Source organism: Octopus bimaculoides, chromosome 5, assembly GCF_046866305.1.
Source record: "Octopus bimaculoides isolate indiv1 chromosome 5, ASM4686630v1, whole genome shotgun sequence".
Taxonomy (NCBI): domain Eukaryota; kingdom Metazoa; phylum Mollusca; class Cephalopoda; order Octopoda; family Octopodidae; genus Octopus; species Octopus bimaculoides.
Genome location: NC_142932.1, coordinates 94,168,202 through 94,180,940, shown reverse-complemented (window position 1 = coordinate 94,180,940; position 12,739 = coordinate 94,168,202). Strand labels below are relative to the sequence as shown.

General features: G+C 36.4%; 1 protein-coding gene across 1 annotated transcript in view; it reads left to right on the top strand.

Annotated features, from left to right (window-relative positions):
* The window catches only part of LOC106875481 (nitric oxide synthase-interacting protein), a 27,849-nt gene extending 15,110 nt beyond the window's left edge, over positions 1–12,739 (top strand). The window contains exons 6-10 of the mRNA XM_014923637.3: positions 198–316; positions 2,037–2,153; positions 8,784–8,854; positions 9,630–9,738; positions 12,540–12,739. Coding sequence (XP_014779123.1) covers positions 198–316; positions 2,037–2,153; positions 8,784–8,854; positions 9,630–9,738; positions 12,540–12,611 — 488 coding nt within the window. The 3' untranslated portion in view covers positions 12,612–12,739. The remainder of the gene's footprint in view (positions 1–197; positions 317–2,036; positions 2,154–8,783; positions 8,855–9,629; positions 9,739–12,539) is intronic.

Sequence of the window (12,739 nt, the reverse complement as noted above, 5' to 3'; positions counted from 1 at the left end):
ACTTTGCTGTATATTTTGTATGTTTTTACTTAAATAGAATAATCTAATCTTTAGAACAAACAGAGCAGTACATTAATACAAGCCTGTTAAACCCATACCGTTCTTTGGGAAAAGAGACACTCAAATAATAATGATGATAATTTATTCATTGTTTTATTTATTTATTTATTTATGAATTTCTTTATTTCATTTGTCAGCAAGCACTAGTCGTAGCACAAGTATTAGTAACATGAAACAAGGAAAGGACAAAGCTTTGCCTAGCTTTTGGTTACCGTGTCTGACCCCAAGTGCGAGTGCATCTGTCATGACAAAGCCTGTAAGTATTATCTTTCCTTTTTATTCAATCAGTTTTCATCTAAGCAAATAAAATTTTCATTATGTTTCTTAGGCCCTGAAATGTAAGTTGGTATAAAAATAATTACTGCATCTGAGATATGTGGTGTATTGCTGTACTTGACAGAGGTCTGAGAAATGTGGCACATTTCTGTACTCAAGCAAACCCATCCACCACAACAGAAGTGAGATCCTAAAACCAAAGTGCCATGTACAAAAAGCATTGGTGTGGGTGCTGGTGCCATGTAGAAATCACTGATAATGGTGCTACATAAAAAGCACCCAGTACTCTCTGTAAATAGGTTGATGTTAGGAAGGGCATCCAGGCATAGAAACAAAGCCAAAACAGACTGTGGAGCCTGGCGCGGTCCCTGGCCTTGCCAGTTCCTGTCAAACCATCCAACCCATACCAGCGTGGAAAATAACATTAAATATTGGTGGTGGTGGTGGTGGTCGTGGTGAGGAGGAGGAGGAGGAGGATTAATTTATGTTCATATTCTAAAAAATTATCAGTATTAGAGTTAACTCATTTTCCTATATATATTTATCAGTATTATAGTTGAATATAGCAAAATGAGTTAATTCAACTGTAAGCATTACATACACATGTGAGGGAGACTATACGTAGTCAAATCAACAGAGTATTTCTATGCGGTCCAAGCCACTGAAGGAGTGTCCACATACTCACTCTACCTGCTAGAAATAACTGCTAAATGCCTTCAAATCCATTCAACTGTCTAAAAAAGGAAGGATACACCTAGTGTACCTAGATATACAAATAGACTGGATGTGCCCCTACATTTGCATGCATGTCATAAGTCTGTTCATTCATGGCTGATCTTGGGCTAAATAATAACAAATACATTTTGTGTTGATTTCTTTTTTAAGTTAATTTTGTTTGCCCTCCTTTTGCCCTAATTTTATTGCCTTATATATAATTTAAATCTTAATTCTATTGTGTTCCTTTACATTTGATTGTAGATACGTTTAAAATATGTATAATTATGATTGTAGATATTTTAAAAATATGTATAATTAATCTACAGTACCTGAATCCATATTCATATATAACCGTATAATTAAATATATACAAATAAACCACATCATAAGCATGCACACGCATGCACACGCATGCACACACATTAGAGTTACATTTGAACTGGAAAGTTTTATTTCTGACATTGGCTTTCCATGTTTTATAATAGCAATGTCATAACACTCATACATAAAAGAAAGTAAATAAATAAATAATGAAAAGGAACTTAGTTAACTGATATTATTATTCATCCTAGAAATATAATTAATGTTAGAAAAATATATGATTATATATTTTATCATATTTTAGAAACATGTATAAAATTACTCATCTAAGAAATATAGCCAAAATATAACTTGACAGTTATATATCTATGTGTGTAAGTAAGAGCTACCTACTTCAACACAAATAAAAGTTAACAAAAAAATAATTTTTGAATTTTACTATTTCCAATTGTTTACTCACACATAATTCGCTTGCAGTGAGCATTTATGTTTGAAAACATATTTTTGAAAGACATATGATAATTTTTCAGCAATGTTTTCAGATATAAAGCATAGCTGTTGTACAGATAATCATTATTTTTCACTGAAAATATATACTGTATCAGATCTGAATTGTTTACTATTTTGATATCAGTAAACTTATCTGCTATTTGTCATTGTAGGATGAAAAGGTTCGTTGCCCAATGAGTGGAAAACCTATAAAGCTAAAAGATCTCATTGATATTACTTTCACACCAATAAATGATAGGGATACAAAGACTTCCCTTATAACAAAACAGGTAAATTTTTCTTTCATATTTCTAATTTATATACTTTCTGCTAACTCTAGTAATATAGGTTTTTATCACAAACTGGTTAGGACAAATTCTTTAAATGACTAATTTCGTACTTTTAACATTATATATATATATATCATCATCATCATCATCATCATCGTTTAACGTCTATATATATATATATATATATTTATTCCGGTGGCACGTAAAATGCATCATCCGAAAGTGGTCGATGACTGTCTCCCCTGCCGGTGGCACGTAAAAAGCACCATCTGAACGTGGTTGATGCCAGGTCCGCCTGACTGGCTCCTGTACCAGTGGCACATAAAAAGCACCATCTGAACGTGGCTGATGCCAGTACCCTTTGACTGGCTCCCATGCCAGTGGCATGTAAAATGCACTACCTGAATGTGATCAATGCCAGGCCTGCCTGACTGGCTCCTGTGCTGGTGGCACATAAAAAGCACCCACTACACTCTCGGAGTGGTTGGCATTAGGAAAGGCATCCAGTTGTAGAAACACTGCCAGATCTGGTACAGCTGCTGGTTCTCCAGACCTCAATCAAACCATCCAACCCATGTCACCATGGAAAACGGATGTTAAACGATGATGATGATGATGATACATCATTGTAATAAAGTAATGTGATGATTATGATGGTCTTAATTTTGCTATCACAGTTTTATATGACTGAAGGCAGTCAACAGAATTGTTACAGTATAGGACAATGCTCTGTGGTAATTATTCTGGCTCTTTGCATTCTCACTTCAACTCTTAACACAGCCAGCTTTGTTTTTTTTTTCTGTTTCCAGAACTGATAGTAAAGTACTAGTTGTTCAACGCCATACTGGTGATGATTTTTCTCCCCCCCCCCCCTCTCTCACACACACACACAGCTATGCTATACTGTCACAGATACAATTGTGGGAGATTACTCATTGCGTTCCTTTCTTATAAGAAATGAAGGATAGTTTTGCTAAGAGCTGGCAGCCTCTTTCTCTTTTTGCATGCTACAAAAGCATCCAAAGAAATCAAAGAATATTGTGAACAAGGATGAGCCATCTGTTCTATAATAGGGAATGTGTTAAAAAGAATTATATGATAGGCTTTTAGTGTTAGCTAAGCTAGTATTGATTTAAAAGAAAGCAAAACATACTTATGGCAGTGATATTCTCATGAAGGACAAGAAAAATACAGGGGTTGGACAAGATAATGGCAACACCTTGAAATTTCAAACAAATTTATTTTAATATGGGTTAGGACCACTTTTGGCAGTAATTACAGCTTGAATTCTATGAGGTATGGACTCATACAACGTTTGAATTGTTTCCAAAGGAATTTTTGTCCATTCTTCAGCTAAAACAGTCTCCAGTTCTTGCAGTGATGATGGTGGAGGATATCAACTCTTTTTCCTGTTTTTCTAAAATGCACCACAAATGTTCTCTAATATTGAGATCTGAGGACTGTGGTGGCCAGATAAGATGTTCAACTTCACCAGAATGTTCCTCGTGCCATTCAGTAACAACTTTAGCTGTGTGAATTGATGCCTCATCATCCTGAAAGATTGCGTTTCCCTCCAGAAATAGTTCCGCAACCATAGGATGAATTTGATCAGATAAAATGCTTAAATAGTCTTAACTATTAATTCTGCCATGAAGGGAAACCATTGGGCCAGCAGATTACCAAGATATATTACCCCAGATCATCACAAATTCTCCTCCATGTTTAACAGTTGGTAGAAGGCAGCCTAGGTCAAATGCTTCTTTTGGCTGTCTCTACATGTATACTGGGCTGGTGATTTGAAATAAGGAAGCCAGACAACTGCTCTGGCAATGATCCCGCTCAGATGGTGCTGTTAGCGCTTCACTGGCATGGGTGCCAGTCATTGAATTTGGTTCAATTTCGATTTCACTTGCTTCAACATATCTTCGCAAGCAGAGTTTAGTGTCCAATGAAGGAAAGGTACGCATAAGTGAGCTGGTTACATGGTTATGGTCTCACGGGTTATGGTCTCACTTGTCTTGCTGGGTCTTCTCATGCACAGCATATTTCCAAAGGTCTCGGTCACTAGTCATTGCCTCGGTGAGGCCTAATGTTCGAAGGTTGTGCTTCACCACCTCATCTCAGGTCTTCCTGGGTCTACGTCTTCCACAGGTTCCCTCAACCGCTAGGGTGTAACACTTTTTCACACAGCTATCCTCATCCATTCTCGCCACATGACCATACCAGCGCAATCGTCTCTCTTGCACACCACAACTGATGCTTCTTAGGTTCAACTTTTCTCTCAAAGCACAAAAGCACTCATTTGGAGGAGGAAAGAGATATAATTAATGGGATTGGCCTTAATACTTAACTATGTGGCACCAGCCCAGGACTCTTGAAGATCAATCCTCACCACTGTTGGGGACCAGTCTTAACACTTCTGCTGTGGAGTACAGGTCTTCTTGAGTACAGCAAGGTGCCAAGCATCTCAGTCCTTTGTCATCTTGCCTGAAAGGTTCAGCTTCCTGAGATCATTCTTCAGCACTTCATCCCTTGCCTTTCTGGGTCTCCCACTTCCATGTGTTTCATCTACTTTGAGATGTTGGCACTTCTTTATGGAGTTGTTGGCATCCATCTGCACCACATTCCCAAACCAGTGCAGTCTTCTCTCTTGCACACAGCAAATAATTCCTTTTATGCCTAACTTCTGTCTCAAAGCACTAGCACTCTGTCAATTATACATTACATTATACACCCAGAGGAGCATACTAGCCTCATTTCTTTCTAACTTTTACATGTCCTCTGCATTCAGGACCCACATTTCACTACCATGTAAAATTACAGTCTGTATACATGCATCATACAATCTTCCTTTCACTCAGAGAGAGAAACCCTTCATTGCCAACAGAGGTAACAACTCTCTGAATTTCCTCCATCCTATTCTTATTCTAGCTATCACACTCTCCGTGCATCCTCTCCCACTACTTATTTGGTTCCCTTGGTAGCAGAAATGCCACTAGGGCATTTGAGAGAATCAATATCCTGAGTCTCTGTAGTTTTTATGGATCCTGTACATCTTCCACATATGAACACTACCTTCTTTGATAATCTTCCTATTAATCCACTGCGCTCTCATTAAATGAAACAAAAGAATCCACTGTGAAAGCAAAACAGACAAAAACACAAACGAAATCAAATGGAATCTCAGAGCTGTGAAATAGATAGAAAAGTAAATCACTTCATAGCAAATACTCTAGAGAAGCCAGTGATGTTGATACAAATATGACCCATCAGTTGTTGGCCACATCTGGACAGAGGACTTAATTATAGTTGCTCAGGAATAATGTCTTCTTACAAGAAACTACCAAGGAAGCTTTCTTAAAAATAGAGCTGATTCTACCAGTTGTATTTGTAGTGCAACCATAAAAACAATTGACCACCTCATCTCTGAATATATTAATTGCCATGAAGGGCTTAATCTGTATTTGCACTGGATTATATGCTGTAAGTCTGAACTTTCATATGAGAAGAACTGGTAAAGTAGTAGAAGATAAAGGTATCACCATTCTTTTGTACTTTAGAATTCAAACTGATCAAGCTAATCTGGCCAATAACTCAAGATATTGAGATAAAAAAAATCTAAAAAAAAATCACATTGATAAAACATGCTTGCTCATAGATATATCAATTCCAGCAGACTGCAACACTTCTGTAAAAATATTTGAAAATTTAATTAAATACAAAGACCTTGAAATAAAGGTTTCAAAAATGTGACCTCTAAGAACAACAACAGTCCCTGTGATCATCAGATCTTTGGTGATTATACCTAATAGCACTCTTAAACACTATTGCCAAATACCAGGAAATCTAAAAGTATCAGAACTACAAAAAATTATTCTCATGATTACTGCCTACATCCTAAGAAAAATATTGTCCACCTCAAAGCACTTAATTGTCTTAAAATGTTTTCAAAACTAAAATATTACAAGCTTAACAGAATCTTAGTTCTCAGATTCTGGTCTCCTTCCCACACAATATATCATTGCTGATCCTAAATGATACCCATAATAAAACTTCCAACTTGCTGTTACTTGAGATATCTGGATGAAAGTTGGAACATCATCATCATTATCATCATCATTTAATGTCTGCTTTCTATGCTGGCATGGGTTGTATGGTTTGAGAGTAATTGGCCAGCTGGAGCACTGCCCAGGTTCCATTTGTCTGTTTTGGCATGGTTTCTATGGCTGGATGCCCTTCCTAATGCCAATCACTTCACAGAGTGTCCTGGGTGCTTTTTATGTGGCTCTGATACAGATGCTTTTATGTGACACTGGAACGGGTGTTTCTACATGGCACTGACATGGGTGCTTTTATGGGGTGCTGGCACATATGCTTTTAATATGACACCAGCATGAGTGCTTTTTATGTAATACCAGCACCTGTAAACTCTCAAGAGAAGGACCCCTCAGCTGAGAGAGGGACTTAGGAAACATACCTCCATGTTTGGACAGCCAAAATTTTACTTAGCTTGATGTGTCTTAAGCACAGCAAACCACCAGAAGAGTCAGTCTCTTGTCATCTCTGCTGTGAGGCGCAACATCTGAAGACCCTTTCTCACTACTTCATCCTGTGTCTCCCTGGGTTTACTCCTTCCACAATTAGATTGGCTCTTCTTTATGCAGCTGTCCTCATCCATATGCATCACCTGACCATACCAGGGCAGTCTTCTTTCTTGCACACTACATCTGATGTCTCTTGTACTCAATATTTTCTTTAGATCAATTACATTCTGTCATACAGACACTGACATTACCCATCCATTGGATGGGCTTCATTTCTTTCAAGCCTTCACATGTCCTCTGTAGTCATACCCCATGTTTCACTGTGATGTAGCATTACTGTATGTACGAAGGCATTATACAATCTGCTTTTCACTCTTAGGGAGAGACCCTTAGTTACCAACAAAGGTAGTAGCTCTCTGAACTTTGTCCAACCTGTTTTAATTCTAGCAACTACACTTTCAGTACTTCGTCCTTCGCTGCTAACTTGGTCACCTAGGTAATGGAAGCTATCTGACTAGACATTTGAACAAATCTATTCTCTGTACACAAGCACTACTTTTCTCTTAACCTTCCTACAATACCACTACAACTCTTATATGTCCATAGCTTGCACTGAGTTCACTGTGTTTCTACTAACTGGAGTTTCTGCTAACACTTTTCCTACATATCAAGCAGGGCCATCTCCCTGAAGGATTTTGAGATTTGTCCATTTTACTACTTACTAGGACTTATGTCTTAACCAAATTAACTCTAAAGCTCTTAGATTCCAGACCTTGCTTCCACACCTGAAATTTTGTCTCTAGTTCATATAGTGATACAGCTATAAGAACAAGGTCATCAGCATAGAGGAGCTTCCAAGAGTGGCCTGTCTTAAATTGCTCTGTTATGGCCTGGAGGACTATGATAGACAAGTAGGGACTGAGAACCGATCCTTGGTGAACTTCTATTTGCATACTAAATTCATTGCTATACTCATTGTCAACCTTCACCTTACTGACAGCATCCTTGTACCATCCTCACCAACCTCCCTAGCTTCCATATTGCCTACCAGATAAAGGAGTGGAAGGTTCTGCCAAAGGCTTTCTCCAGATCTACAAAAGACAAGTACAGAGGTTTATTCTTTGCTAAATGTTTCTCCTGCAGTTGCCTTACCAGGAATGTAGCATTTGAGAGAAACACTACTGAACTGCATCTCATCCAGGCTAACTCTCTTCCTAATTAGTTGAGCTATGACCCTGTCTCTTTAACTTTCATGGCCTGGTCCATCAATTTGATGAACTCTAATTGTTTCTGTGTAAGGTGTCACCTTTACTTTAGTAACAGTTGACGATAACGCTGTTCCACCTGTTGTTGGTCATGACTCCCTTGTGGACAACTTGACTAGGCCATATCCAGCTTGTATAAAACAAAGCAACAACATAAATAAATAATAATAAACAGTGAAAGAGAGAGAAAAAGAAAATAATAACAATAATAGTAATAAATTTGTATGTTCCTAACATTACGTTTAAAACTATTATTAAGTAAAATTTACTGTTTGCTCTTTTATAAATCATATTTAATTCCTCCCCCCCCCCTCCTCCCCCTCCCCCTCCCCCTCCTCCTCCCCCTCCCCTCCTCCTCCTCCCCCTCCCCCCCTCCTCCTCCCCTTCCTCCTCCCCCTCCTCCTCCTCATCATCATCAACAACAACAACAACAACAACAACAACAACACCTCAGTTGTCTGTTTCTCATGATGGCATGAGTTGGATGGATTGTCAAAGTACAAGTCAGCTTTTATTTGGAGTTATTTCCCTCCATGATGGGTTGGACTGTCTCACTCATATATTCCAATTTTAGTTATGCTTCTATTAGCAGATGCTCTTCATAATATCAGCCACTTAAAAAAAAAAATTGTACATTTTTATCTTGGTATCAGTACTAGAGATGTTGTTATGTGTTCCACAAGCCTAAAAGGCTCCAAGGGTATATTAAGAGAAATCCGATGTAACATGTAAGAGAGAATGCTAATTCATTTTATCAATTATGTTCATTTATTGTTTTCCTTCCAACAGTTAACCTTCTTAAACTTTTGTTTGCTTTTAAGGCTAGATATGTATGTGCTGTTTCAAATGATGTTTTGGGTAACTCTGTACCATGTGCTGCTTTGAAGACATCGTAAGTGTGCTTTTTTTACGTTCTTTTTAGAAAAAACATAACTTCTTTAACTTCTTTATGACATTATTTTAAATAGTATTGAAGCCAGATTCTTTTATAACTTTTGAAATTTTCTTTGAAGTTTAATTGTTTTGTCAGGCAGAAGACGGAACTAGTCCCATGGTCTTTGCAGGACTTCCAGAATGATGAGATCAATACAATTGATATTCATCGAGATGTTCATCGTGATGAACTTCAAGTTGACAACTGTAAAAAAAACAAAAGCTGGGAGAGGGACTCCAGGGCCATAATGCTTGTGAGTGGAAGGATTGAAAGGATTAATTTGGGGTCTGAATAAATCAACTTGAAATAAGAATTTTAGAGGTTTTATAAAAACTTGGTTCTATGTAGCTTGGAAATTATCATTTCAGATTTCATTATTTCTATAATTCAGTATTGTAATAATCTAGATTTCAGTTGTGTTGTTCTGTAGATCACCACCTCCTGTCCTGTAATGTTCTTTACAGTAGTAATATTTTTTATTATAAATAACTTACTAGCTAAGTTCTATGGTAGGACCTTGGTTAAGACTCTTGAAAACATGGTGAACTTATGCAAAAGAATTTTCCAAAAAGAGATACTTCACCAAGTTAGAATTATTTCTTAAGTCTCTCCAATTTTTTCTAATCTTTAGTGAAATAATCATTTAATTGATTTGATAATTGAAATTAAAAAATAAATTACTTTACACAATTTGTTAAATTTGTTTTATTATAAAATGCCTTTGTAATTACAGGGGCAAAGTGGTTACTATGGAGTGTGTGGAAAAAATTATTAAAAAGGACATGATTGATCCAATCAATGGAAAGAAATTGACTAATAAAGATATTATTCCTCTTCAAAGGGTTTGTAAATTTCTTATAAATAAATTTGAAATAAAATTCTTCAGGTTAAATAAGAATATCTGTTCTACTAGTACTGTGTATGATCAAGATTGAATCAGATGATGCTCTTTTGCAAACACTCAACTTGAACCAGTAGAGAAAAAAGCTTATAATAAAACTTATATGGTGATCACCATCTGGGTAAGGCTGTATGATTTAATAAGTTTGTTTTTTGATTTCCTTGAGGTTATTTAATCCACTAGAGTAACTCATTTCTTGAAGCTAGAAGAATAGTATTAGTAAATGTCTTCTCCATGCATTTTGTCTCCTTTTAAACGTAATTCTACATGGATTTATATAGCATATTTTGTACAGTCTTTATGACCTACACATGTTTCCATTACACAGATTGCAGGTAGTTGCAGATGCAACTTGGCATGATTTTTTATTTAGTTTCTTCAGGGTCTATCCATTTGGCTAGTTGGATAGACACCGAGGAGGAACAATTCTCCAATATCGTTATGATTATTGCTTATATACACACACACACACACACACACACACACACACACACACACACACACACACACACATACATATATATATATATATATATATATATATATATATATATATATATATATATATTCATATATATACATACACACACACACACACACACACATATATATTCATATATATACATGCATACACACACACACACACACACACACATATAGGGTCATCTCATAAATAATGCGGTTTTTTCAATTGCATGAACTTAAAGTCAGAGGGAGACAGGATAAACTACCTGCATCAACTTGCTATAAAAGCAGGTAGTAATTTTACCTTCTACTTATTCTTTGTGCAAGCTTTGAAGAGTGCAGTTCAAAGCTATAGTGGAACTGCTGGAGCAGTTTGAATAGGGAATGATGCCCCACCCACCATATTTACCAGACATTACCCCATCTGATTATCATTTATTCCACAGTCTTCAAAATCATTAGGACGGAAAGAATATGAATTCTGTAGACAAGGTCAGAACAGTACTGGTGGAGTATTTTTTGTCATGGACAAGTGAATTATGGAAGAGGGACCTTACAAGTCTACCAGATAGATGGAAGAGCCTTGTAGAAAACGAAGGAGAATATGTTTTAGATTAAAAAAGAATTTTATGTTGTGAAAGCAATGATTGATTGACAACAAGCAATCGCTGTTGTCAATTCGTAGCCCGTTTAGACATTTTTTTTTTTAGAAAATGGAGGGTAATAATACATATTAAGCATTCATTGAGTATATATTTAACAGAAAACCAAAATAATATTATAACATTTATTAACATAGTGAATTATTTAGCCACATGAGTGCCATTTCGACAAATAATTTCAAAGACTCTATTAGTCTCTATTAGTCATGGAATCTGTCAATTTCTTAATAGTAGCAGGTTGAACTGCTTCTGCTGCAGCTTTGATGGTCACCCATAAGACATCTTTCAATGTAAATTGGCATTCATTGGCATAAATATCTTGTTTAATGATGGACCAAAAATTTTCAATAGGGTTGAAATCCAGAGATGCTAACAGCCACACCATCAACCTTTCACCTTGTATGCCATAAGACATTAGAAATGTTTGGGTGGTCCTAGCAGAGTAGGAAGGATCATTGTCATGCAAAAATACAAGATTCTTGAGAAGTGACAGCAGTATGTCATCTAGCCAGAGATCTAAGACCTTCTTCAGGAGATTGCAGTAGGCAGCTGCAGTCACTTTAACCTCTTCAGGCATCCTGACTGGGCCAACAAGTCTGTCCCCTATGTACCAGCCCACAACATGATTCCTCCACCTTGTTGATGTCGTAAATGTTCGTGACACTCATCTCCCAAAATAGACCCAACCGTCAGGTTTGCCACAAGTCTCTCAGGTTTTGTCAGTGAACAGAACACAACTCATGTTTAACGCTACGTACTTTTGGACCCATTGAAGTCTGAAACTCTTGTGCGGAGGCAGTTTCAGGGGTTCTTGCATGGAAGCCATAGTCCCAAGGATGCGATTTCTGGTGGTTTTCTGTATATGAGGAAGTCCAGAGGTGGTGAAAATGGCTTTGCTCGTTTGTCCATGTTTCCCACATGACTTGTAGCCAATATTCCTTAAATCCCTAACTGTCACAGTTTTGGCGGTCCCACAATCAGATCGTTTCTTTCTTGGTGCTCACGTGGCTAAATGATTCATTATGTCAATAAACGTTATAATATTATTATGGTTTTCTATCAAATATATACTCCATGTATGCTTAATATGTATCATTACCCTTCATTTTCTGAAAAAAATGTCCAGATGGGCTGTTTTCATTCAAAAGCTATTAGTGTGGTTCACCCAAAAACTGAAGAATCTGAAATAAAAAAAGAAAGGATGTTACACAGAATAATGGAAACATAACAATGTTGTTGCCATAGTGTGCAAGCAAACCTGCTGGGGAAAGTCTTATCAAAATCAATTCACAGAAAACCGAGAAATCCTAAATTTCACTCCTAAGCTATTAGTGTGGTTCTGGGTGTATATGTATGTATTAACTTTATTGATAATTTAGATGTTATAAAGTTGACATCAAATTATTACTTTTTTTTTTGTTACATAATTATCTTTACTTCATATTTTAGTGAAAAAAAAAAAAATGGAAAATTATGACATTTTAAACTTTTCCAAGAACATTTATAACTGAAATGAAGAAATGGAATTTGTGCCATGCTATCTAATAGCTACGTTTTTTTTCTTTTCTTTAACATTCTCTTCACTATATTGTATTTATTTATTTTCTTTTTGTAGGGTGCAAGTGGATTTTCTGCTTCTGGAGTCCAGTTAGATGCTAAAGAGAAAAGACCTTCTATGCAGGCTTAGACAGCTAACTACTTACCACACATGCATGCATATACACATAATGAATGCACACTCATATTGTACATAATAAAATTCTGTAAACAACCTTTTTTCCATCCTGGTAATAAAAATTATATCTACTATTTAAA